At 44.5% G+C, this 24,103-nt stretch overlaps 1 protein-coding gene across 1 annotated transcript in view; it reads left to right on the forward strand.

Annotated features, from left to right (window-relative positions):
- The first annotated feature begins 413 nt into the window (after positions 1–413).
- LOC146027299 (cytochrome P450 4B1-like) overlaps positions 414–24,103 on the forward strand; it is a 44,505-nt gene continuing 20,815 nt past the window's right edge. Inside the window, exons 1-3 of the mRNA XM_083158232.1 lie at positions 414–611; positions 713–857; positions 13,435–13,479. Coding sequence (XP_083014358.1) covers positions 414–611; positions 713–857; positions 13,435–13,479 — 388 coding nt within the window. The remainder of the gene's footprint in view (positions 612–712; positions 858–13,434; positions 13,480–24,103) is intronic.

Genomic DNA, 24,103 nt, shown 5'->3' on the forward strand with positions numbered 1-24,103 from the left:
CCAGCGATAGGAAAACAGTATGCCAAATGTAACCCAACATCTCTGTGAGAGGTGCGCAAAATATCGGCTAAAAGTGCCAGTGTCGCTGCATTTGTTATATAAATTCAAATAAAAAATTTTTTGTGTAAAAAATTATATTTCCTAAATAATGTAACATCATTGTGATGAATAAAAATGTTTTCTTACCAATTTTCACACCTATTTTGACAAATTCACTTGGCACTCAAAGGGTTAAACCCTACATTATCTTTGAATAAACTTCCCTTGGATTACCTATTGCCAGTCCCCTCCCTTCCTCCCTCATTAGCACACATAGCACTGCTGCTCCCATCCCATCCCAGTGCCCTCCTACCAGTCCACTAGCACCAGTCCTGTATGTCAGTCTGTCACATCCAGTGGCTACTATTCTCACTATGAATTTGTCAGTCCTGCTGCCTGTTCCCATCTTCCCCCTCAGTGTCAGCGAGCTCTGCCGCTGGGCTGCCTCTCTCTGTCTCTTTTATTTGCTGTTTAAAGCCTTTAAGTTGTATTTGAATTGGAGAAAGCTGGAGAGTACGTTCGAATCTTTCCCAGGTCCTGAATGCCACTGGCTATACGGCAATGCCCGTGAGGTAAGGGTCTCTTCAGTCTATCACACACACACACAACTAGTGTATCAGTTACTTCCCCACTAACCCCGGCTTATGTTGCTGTGTTCTCCCTCTGATTGTAGTTTCTGAAGACCACATCGAACTTGGACCTCATTATACGATGGGCTCAGACGTATACGTATGGATTTCCCTTGTGGCTGGGGAAGTTATTTGGAGCACTTATAATTACACACCCTGAATACGCAAAGGCTATTCTCTCCAGACAGGGTAAGAGACTTGATGCAGATTTATGTTTATTTATTTGGTGTTTGACTTTTTTTTTTAAGTTTCTGTTACACTCATAGGGGGTAGATGTATGAAGCAGTGATACAGGATGAGAAGTGAGCCAGAGAAGTAGTAGCCCATCAGTAACCAATCAGCTGCTCTGTATAATTTTATATCATGCAAATTATAGATGTTACTTCGGTGCTGATTGGTTGCCATGGACCACTTCTCCTCTGGCTCACTTCTCCGCTCTTATCACTGCTTCATATATCTATCCAATAATGAGGATTCAATGAGTTGAATGCAAGTCGCCTAGCCAACGTATAGTGGTGGGGTCTTTGCATCTTTGTGTGTATGCATTAAAAATGTATATTTAGCAATATTATAAGGTTGCTGCTACTACTATATATATATATATATATATATATATATATATATAATATTAGAAATATTAGAAACAGGATTGATATACCAGTTCAGTGGGTGACATTGAAAATGTTCATGGTCAAAATATAGACTTGCTTATGTTTAAACTGTGCAGTTACCTACAGTATACTCTGGATGTCGATATTTCAACAACTACACACAATTGGGAAAATGTAATAGGATGAGAGACTCAGAAAGTGAGAGATTTGGTAAGAAATTGTCTTTTTTTGGGGGGGGGGGGGTTTAAAGCGGCGACCATTTACACTGCAAAACCAGTTTACTTTTGAAGTGTAAATGATTGTTGCTTTAAAAAATAAATAAATGGCGATTTCTGACCAAATCTCTCACTTTCTGAATCTCCCATCCTATTAAATTTCACCCAATACAGTATGTCAACATGATTTTATTGGCACCTTCTAACTTCAATACTCATGTGATTTAACAAATGTCCATTAATGGCATTATTTGTATTTCCACACATTTCTGATAATAATGAAAGTTGCTATTTGGGGGTATTAGGGTACGACTTACCATAATACATTATTATTATTTAGTGTTTGTCGACATTATGACTGTGGATTTTTTGACTGTGTCAAAATTTTAATTGTTGACATTGGCTGTGTCTACATCTAATCTGTCAGCATAATGGCAATGGCAACCTCATGTCCACGTCAACGTTCTGATTATCAACCTTTTGACTGTGTCCACATGTTAATTGTCGACATTTTGACGTCAACCTTATGATTACCTAGATTTTCGTTGTAAACATTTTAACTACATTGCCAGTTGAACATATAGGGGTATATTCAATGCGGCCGGCGTGGGTGTTTTTATGGCGAGGGCGGCTTGTTTTTAGCGAGATTCGATGAAAACAAGCCATCCTTGCCGTTTAACCCCCTCGCCGGCACCTCGTCCTATTCTATGTTCTGGGGGAATCCTTGCTGTTCTCTGATGGCAAGGATTCCCCCGAACGGTGAGGTTCATGGCTAATGAAGCGAGCCCGCTGTATATGGCCGAACATGTTGTTTCCAGCTTGTGAGGTGGAAACGGCGAGTTCAGGGGTCAGTTGAATAGGCACTGCGCGCCGTCACAGCTCGCCTGATAGGCATTGAATATATTACAGAATGTAAGTACTCAGCACATCAACATGAGAACGCTGACAGGGTCTAATAGTCAACATTTGACATGTCAAACTTTGACATAATGTTGACATATTCAACATGTTGACATTATGCATGTGAAAGATGGCAATGTTGATGATGATATTTATTCCAAGCTGCAAACTAACCCTGACTGCAGCCGAACACTAACACTGATTGTGCAATGTAGATCTGTATTTTGTCGACATTTTGGATATTCCAACATGCTAAATGTAGACCTTCTGAACAATGGCAACATTATGAATGTCAACATTACATCCTTGCCTACTCTCCTGCAATTTGCGGAAGACTATTTCTTGGGCAGTCCCCTGCACCCACTGAAGAGTTCCCCGATCTCCTTCAGGAGGAGATTATACAGGGAATTTGGATGTCCTTAGGGGCAGGGCTAAATTACAGTAATTTGCAACATTCAGCCCTCCTGCAGACCGGCAACTCACTGGATTTTGGGGCATTGACTGATAGATAGTGTGACCACACCCCCGATGTAGATTAGCATCTCCTCTATGGGTTTTTAATGAAGAGGAACTTAAAACATACAGTGAGGCAATTAGCAACATACAAAGTGATTTGTCTACCTGACTACATATCCCTAGAAATAGCATGAATGAGAAATAAAAACCTATGACATTTTTTAAAAAAAAGACAGCAAAAACTCCTGTTTGTAGCCTTGAACTTTATACTGATGTGAACGATTTTTCTTTACCTCTTTACCTCTATTATCTACAGTATATAACATTTACATTGTAAACAGTTGATTAGGCTTTTATCCCTCTTGCTCAATCTTAGCGATCACACAATTGTTAAACTGTCCTCTGTGCATTATTGTTATACTGTCCTCTGTGCATTATTTACTCTTAATATACAAAGAAAGAAAAGTGTGCCATGGTGTGGTGCACCATAGAGAAATAATCAATGACAATAAAATATAGCTTTTAATAAGACATCTTTAAAACTGCGAAATATAAAAAAACATTCAAATGACAAACAAAGTGTAAATAGTGCGTGTTTAAAAACATTTGTTATATATACAATATTGTATATACAGTATAACAAATTTAACAAGAGGATATATTTCCCACATTTGAAACAGTAACTGTTACCATATATAGACAAATCCTGAGACGCTACATTGTAAAACTATAGAGACTTACTAAAACACACAATCAGTCCCCACACGTGCTGTTTTTAAACACGCACTATTTACACTTTGTTTGTCATTTGAATGTTTTTTTTATATTTCCCAGTTTTAAAGATGTCTTATTAAAAGCTATATTTTATGGGCATTGATTATTTCTCTATGGTGCACCACACCATGACACACTTTTCTTTCTTTATATATGCTAACATGCAATAGGTCGACATGGTCAAAAGGTTGACATGAAAAAGGTTGACATGCAATTTTGTACTCAATTTTCAGCCGGCATGTGCTTTAAACCCTATCAACCTTTTTTTTTTTCCATCAATAAATTTTTATTAACACAGATTTTATATGGGGTACAGAAAAGAAAAAAGAGGGGACATGGGGGGGGGGGGGACAGCATTCTGAATTAGATACGGTACAATCTTGTACTTAAAACACAGTCTTGTAAATTCAATAGATGTCATACAGATAAAATACATGAGACACTGCACAACATTCCGCTACGCAGAGCGGGTTATACATAATATAGGTGATACACATACCGAGTAAAACAACAAGGCAAGCCGAGGTGGGCCTATATAAATAATCCTGGCTCATTTATCCTGGCCTGGCCTGATCTGACTATTGTCTAACACCTAGGGTGGAGGAGATTCTGGATCTGGAGTTTCATTCAAACTGAACATGGGTGGTTGCCCGGGGGGGTCAGCGGGGGAGAGCCTGGTCCCCGGTCCTTTTGTTATGTAGTCTTGCCACAGGGACCATCTGGAGTGGGATGGAGAGGTGTTGGTCGAATAGAGTTGGGAGCTGGTCTCCATAAGATAATGGTGGTTTGTTTTTATGATAACCTGGGGGAGGGTTGGTGGGGAAGACAGTTTCCAATGCTGGGCTAGAGTTGCCCGAGCTGCGATAAGAATGTGTCCGAGCACATATGTTTTCTCCGATGGGAGTTCCTGGGGGTATATGTGAAGTAGGGCTAGAAGTGGGTCAGGTGGGAGGTTTATCTGAATCACTATAGAGATCAGGTTGAAGACTTCTCCCCAATATTCCCTGAGTTTGGGGCAGGCCCAGAAGATATGATATATATTACCTATATTTCCACATTGACGCCAGCACATGTTGGAGCATGTTGGCCAGAAGGTGTGGAGTCGTTCAGGGGTTAGGTAGAGACGGTTAATCAATTTTATATGCATCTCGGAATGGTTGAGGCAGCGGGACATTTTGTGTGAGGTCAGGAAAATCTTGCCCCATTGGGTGGCTGAAAACTGGACGCCTAGGTCTTTCTCCCATTTCTTATGGGCCGCTGTTTTGGTGAACTCAGGGGGGGTTATCAGTATCCTGTACCAGAAGGAGATGTCACCAGTAGAGAGTGTCATGAGGGGGCGGGAGAGGGCCGTCTGGTGGTGAGCCTCTGGGGGGGGGCGTTTGGAGAAGTGGGAATTCCACCAATGGGCCAGCTGCAGATAATGGTAGTGCTCATGGGAGGGGAGGAGGTATGTCTCTTGAAGGGAGGCGAAGGGGAGAATCGTATTGACGTTGGTCACGTCACCCAAGGTTTTGATTCCATTACGTTTCCAGATGTTCAAATTAAGATTAGGTATGATTTTTGCCATTGTGGTGATAGGGAGAGTAGTGATAAGAGTCGTATGGGCTCGAAGGGTAGTGAGTAGTTGATCCCATACATGCAGGGTGGCAATTGTCGCTGGGAGTAGGGCTGGGAGGGGGGGTCTGATATGCTTAGGGATCTTTAGTAGGTCGGGGAGGGGGATGTGCGGGGAATAAAATTGTTCGATTTCCACCCAGGCTCTGCGTGAGGGGCTTTCAGAGTAATGTTTGGATGGGGCCAGGAGGCAGGCGGCCTGGTACTGGGACAGGTCGGGGAGGTCGAGTCCTCCAAACGCCCTAGGAAGGGACATTTTGGAGCGGGCCATAGCTGGGGGTTTTGTCAACCATACGTATTTTGTCAGGCCATATGCAGGGATTTTTTCGGGAATATGTAAGGAATGGTACGGAACAAGTACATGAGTTTGGGTAGGAGCGACATTTTGAATGCCGCTATCCTTCCCATCCATGAGATTTCGAATGACATCCATGATCTGGAGATTGATGTAAGGGATGTGAGGAGGGGGGACAGGTTAACTTCGAATACATCTTTCATGTTTGGGGGGATGTGTATGCCGAGGTATTTTATAGAATTGGGTTGCCAGTTGTAGTTATAAGTGGATTTCAAGAAAGGGAGAGATTCCGCAAGGTTAATCGGGAGGGCGTCGGTTTTTGATGTGTTAAGCTTGTAATAAGAGGCAGCGCTATAGGAGGACAGCGTCGAGTGAATGTGGGGGAGTGTATTGGTGGGGTCTGTCACGAATAGTAGGACGTCATCTGCAAATAGACTCAGTTTATGATTAGAGGGGCCTACCTGTAGACCTGGTATATTAGGATTGTTGCGAATGGACATAGCTAGTGGTTCGATGGAAAGAACAAATACCAGGGGGGAGAGTGGGCAACCCTGCCTTGTGCCGTTGGAGATTGGGAAAGGGGTGGATAGGAATCCGTTGCTGAACACCCTGGCCGACGGAGAACTATATAGAGACATAATTGAGCTCAGAATCCGGTCTTTGAAACCAAAACGCGACAGGACCTCTCGCATGTATTGCCAGTTAAGTCGGTCAAATGCCTTTTCGGCATCGAGTGAGAGAAGGAGCAGGTCCTGACTTGGGGATAATGAGTCAACCAAGTTGAAAACTCTTCTAGTGTTGTCCGGGGCCTGCCGCCCAGGGACAAACCCTGTCTGGTCCGGGTGGACCAGTCCGGGTAGGAAGCGATTAATTCGGGATGCCATTAACTTAGCGAAGATTTTAATATCGGTGTTCAGCAAGGCTATCGGGCGGTAATTTTGGCACAACGCAGGGTTTTTGCCTGGTTTCGGGATGGTCACAATCCGAGCTTCCAACAATTCTGGAGGGGCCTGTCCTGTAGACGAAAGCTCATTGAATAGGTCTCTGAGGTAGGGGGACAACAGGTCGCTAAAGGACTTATAGAATTCTGTGATAAAGCCATCCGGCCCTGGGGCTTTGTTGCTGGGGAGTGACTTAATGACCAACTGGATTTCTTCCTGGGACCAAGGCGCGTTGAGGGATTCTAGCTGTTCTGGAGAGAGCGAGGGGAATTGTAGGCTGTTTAGGAAGTCACAGATAGTGGCCTCCGTGGGTTGTGGTGTGGAAGGGTCTAAGGAGAGATTGTAAAGCTTAGAATAGTAATCCGCAAATTGATTTGCAATAGATTTAGGGTTGAGTATTTTTTCTTTACTAGGGGAGATGATGTATTTAATTCTATTTCTGGCCTGCTGAGCTCTTAGTTTTCGGGCTAACATTCTGCCCGATCTATTACTGGCTAAGTAGAATCTATGTCTTATCCTGTTTAGAGCTGATTGGGTTCGGGCAAGCAGTAGTTTCTGGAGTTGGCTTCGTACTGACGCCAACTCTATCTTCAGGGAGGAGGAGGGGGATATCTTATTCTTGTCGTCTAGATCGATTAGTTTGGCTTCTAGGGCTTTTTGAGTTGCAATAGTCTTGCGTTTTAATGAGGCTCCGGCTTGTATGGCTGCTCCTCTAGTGACCGCCTTAAAGGCACACCAATGGTTGATCACCGAGGTATCTGTTGTGTGGTTGTTAGACATATACGCTTCAATTGCATTCAGTATGGCGTCTTTGGCTGAGGGGTCTTTTAATAAGTGAGGAAATAGACGCCAGGGTCTGGGGGGGATTTTTGAGGGGAGGAAGTTCCAATGCCATACCACAGGGGCATGGTCGGACCAGGTGATGGGGAGTATGTCAACTCGTGCGGAGTGTTGGAGGGACCATTTGTCACAGAGAATATAGTCAATTCTAGAATATGTGTTGTGGACTTGGGAGTGGAAAGTGTATTCTCGGCCGGTCGGGTAAGTTGTTCGCCAGATGTCATACAAATCGAATTCTAGGAGTAAGTTACGAAAGGCTGTCGATTGGTTATCCGAATGCGAATGGTGGGTAGGGGGGAGGCGGGATTTATCCAGGCGGGGGTCAAGGACTAAATTAAAATCACCAAGCAATATCAATGAGCCTTTTGAGGTTTTTTGTACAAGGAGAAGAAGTTTGCGGAGGAAGGCAACTTGGTTTGTGTTGGGGGCGTAAATAGATACAATGGTCGTCAGTCTGTCTTCTAGTAGACCGGTAAGGATCAGGTATCTGCCGTTCTTATCAGCCGTATGGGTATGGCATGTAAAAGGAGTGTGGCGGTTAAAAAGGATAGCAACCCCATTGCGCTTGAAAGGGCCATTTGCATAGTAGGCTGTCGGGTAGTTAGAATCTTTAAACATGGGTGGGTTCAGGGCGGCGAAGTGCGTCTCCTGGAGGGCCACTATGTCCGCCCTCTGTTTGTGAAAGTAGGATAGAGCCATCCTGCGTTTATGTGGGGAATTTAACCCCTTAACATTCAAAGATAGTAGCTTAGGCATAGTGTATCCTTAAAAGGTGCTGTGGGTATGTCGGCTGTGTCCTTGGGGGGGAACTGTGAGTCAGGCGGATTAGCGGTAAGGAATGCAGTCCGGGGGGGGGGGGGGGAACATGTGACAGATAGAGAAAAGAGTAAAGGGAAAGGTAAAACAAAAGGGTCCGTCAACTAGGACCCGCATGACTACTGCAGGGGAAAGAGAAAAGTTTTTCATGCAGTAGTATCTAGGGGTTGTGGGGGTGGCGGCCTAGCTTCTCTGTAAATCAGGGAAGAGAGGAGGGCCACCTCTCCGGTAACAACATCGACCTGTTTGTTTTTTTTTTGTTTTTTTTCTTAGTAACTAAACAACACATTATTTTTAACTAATGTACCACCTGTGGGCCTCAGGGGAGACGGATAGGCCAGCACTGTATATAAGTTTCTAATATATATGTATATATCTCAGCTGCTGTGAGGGTACGCTACGTACAGCCCAAAACTTTTAACAGGCTAACAACAGGTTAACAATAACTTACAGCAGTCATCAGTGTATAACGTCCCAATGCCTAACAACCTGTAACCAATCGGGATTAATAAAACTGATACTTATCGTGTATATCTCAACCCACGGCGTGGAGGTGAGAAGGTAGGCTGGCTTGGATAATCAAATACAAGAGAAGATGTCCATAATTGCACCAAAGTCATCAGGTTTCTGCCCAATCCTGACGCAGGGGCTGGGGGCGCTTCTGCCCCTGAGGCCTTGTAGTAGAAATGTCCCAATCCGACAGGAGCTTCATTCCTGCTTCCAGGGTGGGCACAGTGTAGGTGGTATCTTCGTGGGTGATAATCAGCTTCACAGGGAACCCCCAGCGGTACCGGATCTCATGGGTGCGCAGTGCCATGGTGATAGGGGCGAAGGCTCTTCTGCTGGTCAGGGTCGCAGGGGACAGATCCTGGAACAGCTGGAGGCCTCCGAGGGCATCGGATTTCTTTGCCTCTCGGGCGGCTTTCAAAATTTGCTCCTTAACGGTAAAGAAATGAACACGGAGGAGGGTGTCTTTGGGTAGGTCTGTTGGAATTGATTTGGGTCTTGGCAGGCGGTGGATGCGGTCAATGAGAAGATCTTTAGGGTCAGCGGAGGGGAGGAGCCTTGAGAACAGTGCTGTGGCGTAGCCCTCAAGTTCGGAGTTGGATACAGATTCTGGAATGCCCCTGATCTTGATATTATTCCGTCTGGATCTGTCCTCCAAGTCCGCAAGTTTGGTTTTGAATTGGGTGATTTCAGTTTGCTGACGATCATAAGAAGATACTAGGTCATTGTGGGATGCGACCAACTCCTCCATTTTCTTCTCTAGATGATCCGTCCTGTCTCCGATCGCCACTAGTTCAGTTTTAACCTCGCGGATTGCTAGCTTTAGGTCTTTGGCTATCTCTGCCTGGAATGCAGAGAAGACCTGGCAGAGGGACTTTACTGTAACTGGTTCGTCGGATTCAACATTTATACCCGCCAGCCCTGTAGGGGGGTTTTGCGTTCCCTGGACCTCCAGCGGGGTGTACGACTTCTGTATGGGGCTTGTCTGCAGTTGTGAGGATTGGGAGGGTTTCCCAGCTGGCATACTTATTTTTGCTGGGGCTGCTTCCTTGGGTTTCTTTGGGGGCATGTTTAAATGAGGCACTGACTGTTGAAATAATGAGCAGGTAGAGCTAGGCACCGTGGGGGGTAATGTAACAAGTCGTTACTGCATGCACATCACAAGCTGTGGTAGTCCCGGAGAGGTGGACATGTGGCGTGGGTGTTCACATTGAGCCCAGATTGAGGGAGTTAGCAAGCAGGAGCTATGGAGGGTGTCTTGTATTATAGCGCCCCCTGTGGTGATCGAGTCAGCCCCTGGGGGGACTGGGAGAGGGGGCTATTATTATGCCCTAGAGAGGAGGTGGTGCAGGTTCTGGGGTGCAGCGTGGTGTTTTGCTGCCTTTGAGAGCCTCCAGAGAGAATGAGAAGGGGTGAGCAGCGCTCAGACCTCTGCAGTGCAGCAGTTGATAGTGAGGGAGCAGGGATTTGCTGGCTCTGCAAGGTGCAGCACAGTGCCTCGATCTGTGGCAGTCCCAGAGGGGGCTGTGGGTGCTGGGATGTAGCTGCAGGGGACCGCTGGGTATGGTGGGGGAGCAGGGAAGATGGCGGAGCCACGTGATGTATGGGGTGATGGCCGGGACCAGCCACGGCCAAGTAGGGGGTGGGTGCCGCTGGAGTCTGTTCCCCAAATGGGGATATGCTGTGGTCGGGGAGGGGGGGATCTTCCCTTACCGCTGGAGAGAAGCGGAGTTGCGGCCGCCGGTGTTGAAGCTGGCGGGGGTCCCCCTCTGTTCCGTCTCCGTCCCGAGGGGGCTCCAAGCTGTCCAGCGGCTGGGCGGGAGGTAGCGGTGATCGCGTGCAGGAGAGGGAGATGAAGCTGTCTCTCGACTGCAACGCGCACGACGCCTTCTGATGTGTCGCCGCTCCGTCCGGCTTCCAGAAATTAAGGCCCCGGCTGCTATCCCCGGACCAGGCCGCAACCCGCGGCGGCTCTGAAAAGTGCCGCCCGGCTCCGCAACCCGGACCAGGACAGGCGGGTGATGTAGCTGGGACAAGGGATAGGATGGGGAGGTGGACTGGGAAGGGTGAGGGCTGGTTTGGGGGTGATATTAATTCGGGTTAGCAGGAGCTCCGGTGAAGCACGTCTTCTCGGTCAGCTCGCCAGGCCACGCCCCCTCCAAACCCTATCAACCTTTTGACCCTTTAAACCCTGTTAACCTTTTGATTCTGTCGACCTTTTGACCCTGTCGACCTTGCGACTGTTGACCATTAGTGGTCGACCATATGATTGAAGACCTAGACACTGTAGATGTTTTATATCATTATCATGATGACATGGGGAAGGTCGACATTGCATTTTTCACTTTTTTTTGAGCCGACATGTGCCAACAGGCAATATATCATGCCCTACCATCTTCTAGGGCTGTGCCGAGCGCAGCGCGGCACTGTGTCCGAAGCATGGCAAGCGCAAGCCATGCGAGGGGACGTGGTGCTACGTGTCCATGTCCACTGCGTCGATTCGGGACAAAAAAAAGTGAAAACCCCAATGTCAACCTTTTGACTGTCGACTATTGGGGGCTTGAGGAGATAATAGTGCCAGCAATACATAATGAGATTGTGGGAGGTGAGCATTTGCAGCAGGGTGGGAAGATGATCAGCTCAGTCTGACGGGGCGTACACACAGCAACACTGCTTAGCGTTCTGAGCAATGCTAGATTGTGCCAGCGCTGTGTGCTGAGTGATCTGTCAGGGCCAGTGTCCTCCACTGAGAACACTGTCCCTGACCTCGGCGACCCCCGCAATTAACTTGATTTATCAAGCATGCTGGATATTAATCACCCCCGGTGATAGCGACACGTGGAGCCGGGCATCGCTATCGATATGGCCCCTACACACGGAGCAATGTAGGGGCATTTTCTAAACCATCTAGTGAGATCCCTTAGAGAATTCTCCTAAATTGCTATGTGTGTGTAGGCCCCATTAGACATGTTGAGTTTAAGAAAGCGCTGGGACATCCAAGAAGACATAGCAGAGACAGCTGGAGACACAAGTGAGTGGGGGAGAGGTCAGGGGAGGAAAGGTAGATCTGAGTACCATCAGCATAGGGAGAGCTGTGCCAGCGTTGAGGTGCCAATCATGGACACTTACTGTATATGGAGCTACAAATGATTAGGGCACAATACAGAACAAGCATACCAGGGTGTAGTCATCAACAAGTAGATCTTACCGAGCAACAACTGCAACCTACATGGCAGAATGTAATGCCGCCCGGGTTCGGCAGCAATGTGGGATGCCGGCCGAACGCTGACATTTTTTTAAAAGGAGCAATCACTTTCAAGGCATGGTTCGTACATTCTGCTGCATTATATTCCACCCACAGTATTATAGATAGACAGGGCTGCCAGCAGAAATGATTGGGCCCAGGACTGACAAAAATAGGCAGCACTAGATTTAAAGCCGAAATCCTTTTAAGGCAAAATCAACTTGGTTTTTCCTGAAAAGTGATCGACGGCTTTAAATCTAGCAGCCACATAAGCAAAGTCTTAAACCCCATAAACATAAAGCGATATTTTAAATGTGTCCCTTCTAAACAGTATAGTGTGTAATATCGTCCAGTATGTAACCCTCAATATCGTTAACAATGTGTGCTCCATCATCTGTACATGCAGCACAAGTTTGGCTATGTCGTTGATGACTGCATGTATGGAGGATGATGTCACTGTACAATGGGTGTGGGACAAGGGGTCAACACCATAAAGGTCGACAACCATTAAGGTGACACCGTTAGGTCGACAAACAAGAAGCAAAAAGGTTGACATGCAAAAAATGTCAGCACAAGCATTAGGTTGACATGGTGTTTTGTTTTAAATTTTGGTTAAAAATGTCAACACAGTCAACATGGATACTAAAATGTAGCACTGCGTCCCCTCGCTACGCTCGCCATGCTTCAGGCACACTATTTTATTCTCCCACCATGCCCTAATGCAGGGGTCCTACTATTTTGCTCTTGGACCCCATCAGACAATAAAAATAATGACAGGATCCCAGTAAGTTACAGCAGAATGTCATCACACCACAGGTGTAGGCAGCAGACAGCACAGCACATACATGGCAGCATTGTGGAGGCACAGACTGATGGGAGCCTGAAGTAACAGACAATTCAACAGATTTTCTAGACTCCTTAAATCACTGACTGAGATTAGAGACAAAGGTGTAACTACCATAGGTGCAAGGGATGCAGGTGCTATGGGGCCCAGAGTTGAAGGGGGGCCATCGTTGCTGTGTAATTAATATGTTTTACATACATCACCATCAGTTGCTAATTAGGGGGCCCTTACAAACTTTTGCTATGGGGCCTATGAATCATAGGTACACCTCTGATTAGAGAAGTCATCAGCCTGATGGACAGCAACATGGAGTCGCGACCCCATGCTGAGTAGGTCGGGATCGACTTTGGGGTCAGGACCCACAGTTAGAGAACCGCTGCCCTAGTCATCCGTATGTATTCCACATAGAGTGCCCCCTGCCCAACAACATGTCCCTCCCTCCTCCGGCACACTAACATGTCCCCACTTCCCACCAGATTAGGCTATTTGCCAATCCATCTGGCAAGACAGAGCCCTTATATCGGTACTCTCGCCCCCTAGTTTGTGATCTTAATAGGTTGCTAAATAATTTATTGCTTTTGTTTGTTCATCCATTTCAGTTATGCAGGTTGCATTGCCCAACATGAATTGTATGTGTTATACTGTATATACCCTTAACTGTTCTATGATGTTTCACTAATTCAGCTTATTTTCACTTGCAACTTCTCAGATCCCAAGGATGACGTGACCTATAGATTTGTAATCCCTTGGATTGGTATGTAATGAATTCATTTATATTTTAGGACCTTAAATTTAAGCCTTAAAATGATGATGTGTCTCTCTATCTATCTATCTATCTATCTATCTATCTATCTAACTATCTATCTAACTATCTATATTTAGCTCCAGGACTTTTCTAGCCAATATAGGATAGGAAAGAATAGGCGGCACTCACCGGGCTTAACTTGAAAAGGGTTTGTATTGAAGATTTCCATACTTAAATTATAGCCATCTTGTCGATGTTCAAGGCTGCAGGCCTTTTCATCAGGACGGATTACAAAGGGCCTTATTCTGATCGGTGCGGATTTCTCCGCATGCGGTCGTCCCGCCGATGGTTATCGTCTGCGCATGTGCAGAGGTCACTCTGCGCATGTGCAGGCGATTTCGCCGCACGTATTCTTTAAACGCCGCACAGGGAGCGTAGAGGGGCGTGAGGGGCTACTTAGCCTCATTACCCTATGCATACGCCCCGCGTTTCATGGGCGTTCCCATGCAAACGCGGGGCGTATGCATGGTAATGAAGCCGTGACGCGTGTGTAGGGGGCGGGCATCTGACATCGCCGGATGTCAGCTGCCCGCCCCCATACATGATTTCACACGGACAAGTGTCCGTGTGGTCTTGGGTGGCGGGACCTAGTGGAGCGTGCGGCCCTGCATTCGATGTTCGGCGACCATCGAATGCAGGGGCTGCTCCCAAGACGGAAGAGGCGTATCCCCGTCCACTTTCATGCGGATCGCCACATATCCGCGTACGGACGGAGGTGGCGATCCGTATGGAAGGCGGGGATTCGCCTGCACGGTCGTGGCCGCATATTCTGATCGGGCCGCACCGATCAGAATAAGGGCCAAAGTGCGGATAGTGCCAGTGCAGGTGAAAAAAAACCAGAACAAAAAACAGGTAGCACCACTATACAAGCAAAGCCCGACTCCTATACTGCTAGTATATAAATAATTAATCATTAACCCAGTGTTGTGATCGAAATCAAAGTATCAAATAATCTCATTTCAGTAATAAGAACAATTGAGGGATACCTCCTATAGTGTGAAATTGCGGCATCAATAGTCTTGAATACAGGCACTTAATAAATACAGCATGAATTATAAAGCAGTCATTTGGAAAATAAGTGCCTGCTAAAATGTCACCAATATTGAAAACCGCATCTAAAAGAGCAAGCGGCACACATATCCATACTGCATTATTTTGAAGGAGAAGGACGCTTGTGTTAACAAAGATATACACGGCTGCCGATCACAGGGAGAATACTGTGGCACGCACAAGCGCCTACCACCGATACAACCCCAACTGTAATAAACAAATTAACTCCTAGTGAACATTGTGCAAATTACTAAGCACTCAATTTAGCCAACAAATGTTTGTATAACTGACACAGTAAATATGTAAACTAATGTGCTATTAACATTTAAAAGTATAAGCGGCACATCCATCTCTGTCACTCTGTTCAAAGGAGAAGGACGCCAGTAATAATATAATACGGTTGCCTATTACAGTGGGAATACTTTGGTACTCACCAAATAGATAAGCGTGGACCCACATGCAGGGACACGCATGTAACTGATATAGATGCCAACCATCACAAAAGGGTATAGAACCCAACACACTAAATACCAACACCACTAATGAATACTGAATTGAGTATAACAAGAATTTAAGGATCCACACACTGTAATATGTATCTGTGAAAATACTAAATCACCCACTGTCCATATTGGCACAATAAGATCCACCTGCATAAACGCTGCCTGAAACCAATATAGAAGGTCAGCAAAAATACAATTGCAATGTGTTTCAGATAAAGGCTAGATTACTGATGCATTGTAAGAATCTAAATACTCAGGGGGGCGGTGACCTCAGACGTGATGACATAACACGCTGGTGAGCAAGAGGCGGCAGGGAGCGTGTGAGATGGAGGCCGTGACTACCGCTGAATGCTGCTACGGCTCTACTGCCTGAGACCAGCCGAGAATGCTGAATGCTGCGACGGCGCTATTACCTGAGCCCAGCTGATTACCAGGCACTCTATAACAGATGCACCGTCCAGTAAATCAAGCCGAGTGAGGTACAGCAAACGCGGCACGCGGCACGCTAAGAACGACTACAAGCGGGCACGGTGACCTGATACCTGATACCCTAAGCCCCTTCAACCCCCCCCCCCTACACCAGGTGAAGACCCCAATCGGCAGCAGGACGCGAGGCTGGGAACCGAGGAAGGGAAGGAGCTGGAGCCTGCGCTACGCCATACCGGCCAGCGCTGCGGACATACACCTACCGCTGGGCTCGCTCCAGACGCCGACAAGCACGAGGCTACAAGTGGGCACAAGAGAATTACGCAGTAGCATCAAGAGCCCGGGCGGCACGTGAGTAGCTGCAAACGCAGCGGAGCACTATTTTCGCCTTCATAACAATATATAAAATGGCAGCATGAAAGGAACTGTACCCAATTGACCAGTTATGTGCTGAGACTCCCTTTTTTGGTCCCCAATCCACATAACGTGGAACTATGTGAAAACGCTCACTCCCAGCCCGAGGTGAATTCTGTATAGCCCCAGAGCAGAGAGGAGTGCTAGGCTAAGACCTGAAGTGTTTGGTGACGGTACCCCAGGAGGGGGGGGGATACCTGGACAGAGCAACGTTAAAAAAAAATTCCCCATGTCTACAGGTGTAGTGTGTGCACTATAAGCTGCATAATACATTCTCTAGCAGCTCTACAAAAGGGACTTCACTTAATTAATTAAACACCTGCTAAATTAAAATATGGGGAAAACTACGCAGACGACAGCAGCTGCAAAGCTGGCACGCTTTGCTAGCGGAACGAGTGCCCAAACTAGGAACAAGGAGATGCGGGAGTCCTTATCCCCAAACACCTCGGTTATGGGTAATCAGGTACCATTAGAAACATCTGGAGAACCTACCCTACAACAGTTATTAGAGGCAATAACGGGAAGTGAGACCAGAATTGGGGAAAAAATCTCTCAAACACAGGCAGAGATTGGCCTGATTAGACAGGACTTACAAAAGATCCAACTAAGGGTGGAGGAGACTGAAAAAAGGATCTCAACAATAGAGGACAGACAAATTAAGATGGAGACACAACTAAATAATAACATGCATATAATAAAAGATCTACAGAGTCAGCTGACAGAAGTTGAAGGTCGGGCTCGTAGGAATAATATAAGAATTGTCGGGATCCCCGAGAAAACTGAAGGTGTAGACCCGCAAAAATGGCTAGAGAACTGGTTAACTACTCAATTTGGAAAAGAGGCCTTCTCCAATGTGTTTTGTGTTGAACGGGCCCATAGAATCCCCTTACGACCAGGTCCCCCAGGTGCTTCCCCCAGGGCTATGATTGCAAAAATTCTAAATTTTCGCGATAGGGATGTTATTCTACGGCTTGCCCGGGGAAAAAACCCAATAGAGATCCATGGGTCCAACATCATGTTTTTTCCTGACTTTGCAAAGGAGGTTCAGAAGGAACGGCAAAAATTTATAAATGTTAAAAAAAGGCTCCGTGAGCAAGAATTACAGTATGCCATGCTGTACCCGGCAAAGATGCGAGTCATTGTGGACGGTATAAGCAAATTTTTCATTACCCCAGAAGAAGTGTCAAGCTGGCTGGATGGCCGGAAGAAATAGTATATCATCTTGAAATTATGTGGACACTGTTTTTTATTATGAGGACTTGGTCTTTAGAAATCCGGGGGTCTGGGAATGTATATATTAGCTACATGATCCAGGTATAGGGGGGGGACTGGGGAAAAAAAAAAAAAACAGAAGAAATATAAGATAGGGTAAGGTCCTCTCAACTAGAAAAATATGAGTTACTAGGTGGTCTACCAAAAGAAAATTGGCGGCTAATGACGTCCACATGCTGTATTAGTCAATGTAAAGAAAAATTAAGCAGAAAGCCGCTTCATGGGAACCAGCTAGTCATCAATGAGGTTATGGGGGTAAACACGCTCCATCTGGGGGGGTTCGGGGAGGGGAGGGGGGGGAGGGGGGACGGGGAGAGTGGTGGGGGGTGGGGGGATGGCGGGGGAGGGATAGGGGGATCTAAGTGTGCTATTGGGGTGATGGCATACAGGGAGGGGGGGAGGAAGATGGGCAATTTACGGAGAATAACGAATAGAGGTATTGGATACACCGGTATGAATTTTTGGATTAGAGCACAATATTTAAGAGTTTCAGAGAAAAAACTTAAAGTTAGTTATGGTTAAATTGATATATTGGAACACGCGTGGTTTAAATGATAAACTGAAAAGATCTATTGTTATGAATCAGGTTAAGAAATATAGTGCACAAATTATCTGTCTAGCAGAAACACATCTTACACACCAAAGAGTTGGAATATTAAAAAGGACATGGATTGGACAGTCCTATCATTCATGCTTCACAAATGATTCACGAGGGGTCTCAGTATTGTTCCACAGGAACACACCCTTCCACTGCGTCAGGCAAGATATTGACGCATATGGAAGGTATGTGTTCCTGCAGGGAAATATAAAGCATAAGTCAATATGTATTTTAGCAATTTATATCCCCCCCCCATTTCAATATGAAATACTGATAAAAGCGGTTGCATTTGCCTCCAAATCTATAAATAAAGAATTGCTTTGTGTAGGAGATTTAAACAATGTTATGAATCCCACAATCGATCGCTGGTCAAAAAATTCAAGATCTGGCAAGGGAAATAATAAAGGGTTGCATAACTTTATGGAAAATATAGGCTGGTTGGATATATGGCGAGAGAAGCATGGGGACGAGATTGCATACTCATGCTATTCACAATCCCACGAAGCACTATCCCGGATTGACATTGCCTTTGCAGACAATAATACACTAGGGCGGGTGGAAAAAATCAACTATCTCCCACGTGGGATTTCAGACCACTCACCAGTCATGTTGCAAATAGCGGATAATGCAGAAGTTGGGAATAGACTCTGGAAATGCCACCCTAATTGGCTGTTGCAAATGGGCCCGGATGTTGAACTTGGTACAGAATGGCTAGAGTACTTTCAGAAAAATATGGACTCCGCCGAAATGAGTATAGTATGGGATACGGGAAAAGCGGTGATGAGAGGAGCCTTGATCAAACGAATAGCCCAAATAAAAAAACTGACCAGGGAAAAAAATAACATTCTAGAACTAGAAAGTAAAAAGCTAGAAATAAAATACTGGCAGAGTAAGTCTGAAATAGATAAATCGAAATGGTGGGCAGCCAAATCAGCTTGGGTTCGGGAAAGCCAAGAAAACGCCAGAAAACAAGCCCAATTTAATTCAAACTATAGTTATTTCCATGGGGACAGGGCCGGTAGATATATGTCTTACTTGATCAACAGTGAATTACCTCAAAAGAAAAATAATATAAGTAACATAATTGATAAACAAGGGGTCCTAATAGAGGATACACGCGGAATTGCCCGAGCTTTTTCCCAATATTACGAAGAATTATACTCTTCCCGTATTGAGAGTAATGCAGAGGAAATAAGTTATTACCTGGAGGAGATTCCATTACCCAAGGTGGAAATGGAGGATATGGTGGCGCTCGAGTGCGATATACAGTTAAGTGAGATCAAGGAGGCGATTCAAGCGCTGCCAGGGAGCAAAGCGGCGGGTAGCGATGGTCTGCCGGCTGGATTGTATAAGAAATATATTGACGTGTGTGCCCCTTTATTATTGCAGACATTCGGGAAATGTTTAGAAGTTGGAAGGTTGCCAAACTCAATGGGGGAGGCACTGATTGTGGTGATATACAAGGAAGGAAAGGACCCACGACGGACAGAATCATATAGGCCAATTTCACTTATAAATATGGATGCCAAAATATTGGCAAAAATTATAGCGAGAAGAATTGAGGGAGCAGTTGATCAGCTCTTAGATGAGGATCAAGTGGGATTTCGAAAGGGGAGAAGCACGGCAATTAACATCCGCCGCTTCTTCACAAATGTCCAACTGGAGGCACCCCAATCAGAGATGGATCGGGTGGTCACACTCGACGCAGCCAAAGCTTTTGACTGCGTCGAGTGGGAGTACCTATGGGCCGTGTTGAGCAGATTCGGATTTGGACCAAAAATCATTGGGTGGATCAAAATGTTATACCAATCCCCAATGGCTAGGGTCGTGGTGAATGGTTACACCACAGAACCGTTTGGATTAACCCGGGGCACCCGTCAGGGGTGTCCCCTGTCCCCGATCCTGTTCAACTTGGCCCTGGAGCCCCTTGCTTGCAAAATTAGAGAAATAGACAGGAGGGCAAGTCCAGGGTCAGAGGGTTTAGACAAAAAGGAGATCATCTCTCTGTATGCCGATGATATGATGATATTTGCTGGGCATCGCACGCGCGCGCTACCAATACTACTCCAAATTATTGAAAAACATGGGCAGTACTCAGGTTTGGTAATCAATTGGGAAAAATCAAATATAATACCAAAAAAAGGCCTCGCCAGTCACCAAGTAATAAATAAGGAGCTTAAATGGACCGATCAGGTGGAATACTTGGGAGTAACGATTTCTAATAACCCCAAGGACTATATCAATAATAATTTGATACCCGGAATCAAGTGGTATCGGGAAAAAGCTCGGGCATGGCAAAAATTACCATTAACGGTAACAGGGAAAGTTAATCTAGTGAAAATGACGGTATTACCGAAACTATTGTATATCCTCCAGAACACTCCTTGCCATATTCCAGGGAAAATATTCGGACAAATAGATACTATAACCACGTCATTTATATGGGGGAAAAAAAGGGCCAGATTAGGACTAACCATTCTCACAAAGACAAAACAACTCGGGGGCTTAAGTCTCCCAAATTTCCGGTTATATTATATGGCATCTCAAATCTCCCAACTCCAGGGTTGGATAAATGGCCAAATAGAGGGACACAGTAAAACGCTAGTTTTACAATCCTATGGAAACATAGAATTAAAACAGCTTTTATTAGTATGTGATAAAATGAAACCAGCAAATATGATTATGTCTTTGATTTTTAAGACCTGGATAGCAGTTCATAAACTTCTAGGCTACGAATGGGTAGATCCAGAAAGCCCAATATGGGTTAGTAGAATTAACAACAAGGATAAAAATAATATGGCCAATATGATCGAAACCAAGGAAACCTGGGAAAAAGTAGGCATTAAGAATATTGATCAGATATATCACGAAGGAAATTTAAAAAGCTTTGCCCAGCTTCAAAGGGAATATAACCTCCCCCAGGAATATTATTTTCGATATATACAATTAAGAAATAGATTGAAAGAAGCCTTGGGAACCAAAGAAATAATCATTCAGGACTCACCGATTAAAAAATTATTAAGTAGGGAGAGGAAAGTAAAAATAGCCGAACTGTATAAAATATGTATTACAGCTTTACCAGTCCCACAGATAGAAAAGACTAGATCTAAATGGGAGCAAGACATGGGTAGATTTACCGATATGGAATGGGCCCAAGCAATATCATCACTTAATCGAGCTACTAAGTCCATAAAATTTCAACAAATTCAATATTTTATTACTCATCGGGCATACGTCACTCCAATTCAAATCAATCGCTATGATGGGAACAGGAGCGCCATATGCCCAAAATGTAAGAACAGCCCTGGAACTTTTTTTCATATGATTTGGCAATGCAATGCAATAAAAAAATTCTGGGAGGAGGTAATAGATATATTGAAGGAAATTGGATATAGGGAACAGGATATAGACTGTAGGCTATGTATTTTAGGTATAAAAATGAACCATTTGAGAGGGATGGAGGGAGATATGATTGAATGTTTGATTACACTTGTCAAGGTTTTAATGGCAAGGAAATGGATGGCAAATGATTGCCCGAAAAAAGCAGAATGGATTAAATTGGTGAATGACACTATTATACACGAAAAACATATGCACTTTAATAATAAGGATAAGATGAGTAAATTTTTGAAGAAGTGGGATAAATGGTTGAAATCGAAATATTATTGCACTTTAATATAATTTTGTAAAAAAAAAAAAAAAAAAAAAAAAAATGGAACATACACGGTGTAGATATAAGGACCAACATTGCCAAGAAATTCGTAACTCTATAATAAAAACTGCAAAAAAGCCCAAGGGATTAGGAAGGGACGGGGTGGGGCGGGCTGGGGGGATAACTACAAGCATACAAGCAATAGATATTTCTAGATATAAATCAAATAAAAAATGTTAATTTGTGATAAATTTCCAGTAAGAAAGTATATGTAAAAAATGTATTGGAATACTATATCTATGAAGATGTTAGTAAAATGTCTTAAGTTTTATATATTGTAATGGCTATGTATGTAAATTTTAATGGGAAAAAAAAAAAAAAAAAAAATCTTTTTCAATAAAGAAATACTGAATTAAAAAAAAAAAAAAAAAAGAATCTAAATACTCTGTATAAAGAAAATGATACAATGCATGTAACAAAACACACATGAAATTACATTGCAATTATAATTAAAAACTAGCCTTATAAGCAACTATAGCAAGCCCTGGGAACATAGAAATTAATCCCACGGAATGAAATAAGGGGTTCCACAGACATTAATGTATGAATATTGCTAAAATACAAGTATCCACATCTTGGTTTTTACCACAGTTTCTTTTCTTTTTTTGCACACCCCTACTATCGTCTTATTTGAGAGGATGGAAAATATACACCTCCTTTTAACTATAATAATAAAAGTTAAATTTTAGAGATTGTGAAATTTTCAGTTGGACGTCTTCCAAAACATATTTTCAGAGTGCACCCCAAGAATCTTTCTTCTTTTTCCACATTAACAAAAAAACATTATTACCTTAAATACCACAGGTGTGTGTGCATGTGGCATCTGTGGGCGGCACTTCTGGGGGAGCGCCAGGACCCCCTGCCCGCTGATGAGGTAAGGTCTCTGCTGGACAACCCTCAGAGTTACCACCCGCATAATCTGCTAGGCGACATAACCAAAATTAAGACCAACGCTATTTGGTTGGGAAATAGTGCATAAAACTATTGATAAAACATGCTAAATATTAGTGTTATCATAATTATCACTCTGGTATTTAACACTTATTAATAAAACTTTTAGAGTAGCAAAATATTACGAGTGCAATGTGTCATTAAAACATGTACAGTATACTATCATTCAAAATATTTTGAATCCAGTCAACGGAATCCAACCTGCGTTTTATGTGACCCGCACTGTATCCAACCTACACTGTATCCTGCACTGTATCCAACCTACACTGTATCCCACACTTTATCCAACCTACACTGTATCACGCACTGTATACAACCTACACTGTATCCTGCACTGTATCCAACCTACACTGTATCCCGCACTGTATCCAACCTACACTGTATCCTGCACTGTATCCAACCTACACTGTATCCTGCACTGTATCCAACCTACACTGTATACTGCACTGTATCCAACCTACACTGTATCCTGCACTGTATCCAACCTACACTGTATCCTGCACTGTATCAAACCTACACTGTATCCTGCACTGTATCCAACCTACACTGTATCCTGCACTGTATCCAACTTACACTGTATCCCGCACTTTATCCAACCTACACTGTATCTAACCTACACTGTATCCTGCACTGTATCCAACCTACACTGTATCCCACACTGTATCCAACCTACACTGTATCCTGCACTGTATCCAACCTACACTGTATCCCGCACTGTATCCAACCTACACTGTATCCCACACTGTATCCAACCTACACTGCATCCTGCACTGTATCCAACCTACACTGTATCCCGCACTGTATCCAACCTACACTGTATCCCACACTGTATCCAACCTACACTGTATCCTGCACTGTATCCAACCTACACTGTATCCCGCACTGTATCCAACCTACACTGTATCCCACACTGTATCCAACCTACACTGTATCCTGCACTGTATTCAACCTACACTGTATCCCGCACTGTATCCAACCTACACTGTATCCTGCACTGTATCCAACCTACACTGTATCCTGCACTGTATCCAACCTACACTGTATCCTGCACTGTATCCAACCTACACTGTATCCTGCACTGTATCAAACCTACACTGTATCCTGCACTGTATCCAACCTACACTGTATCCTGCACTGTATCCAACTTACACTGTATCCCGCACTTTATCCAACCTACACTGTATCTAACCTACACTGTATCCTGCACTGTATCCAACCTACACTGTATCCCACACTGTATCCAACCTACACTGTATCCTGCACTGTATCCAACCTACACTGTATCCCGCACTGTATCCAACCTACACTGTATCCCACACTGTATCCAACCTACACTGTATCCTGCACTGTATCCAACCTACACTGTATCCCGCACTGTATCCAACCTACACTGTATCCCACACTGTATCCAACCTACACTGTATCCTGCACTGTATCCAACCTACACTGTATCCAACCTACACTGTATCCTGCACTGTATCCAACCTACACTGTATCCTGCACTGTATCCAACCTACACTGTATCCCACACTTTATCCAACCTACACTGTATCCTGCACTGTATCCAACCTACACTGTATCCCGCACTGTATCCAACCTACACTGTATCCCACACTGTATCCAACCTACACTGTATCCAGCACTGTA

This window comes from Crinia signifera, chromosome 8 (genome assembly GCF_055691185.1).
Source record: "Crinia signifera chromosome 8, ASM5569118v1, whole genome shotgun sequence".
In the NCBI taxonomy this organism is placed as follows: Eukaryota; Metazoa; Chordata; class Amphibia; order Anura; family Myobatrachidae; genus Crinia; species Crinia signifera.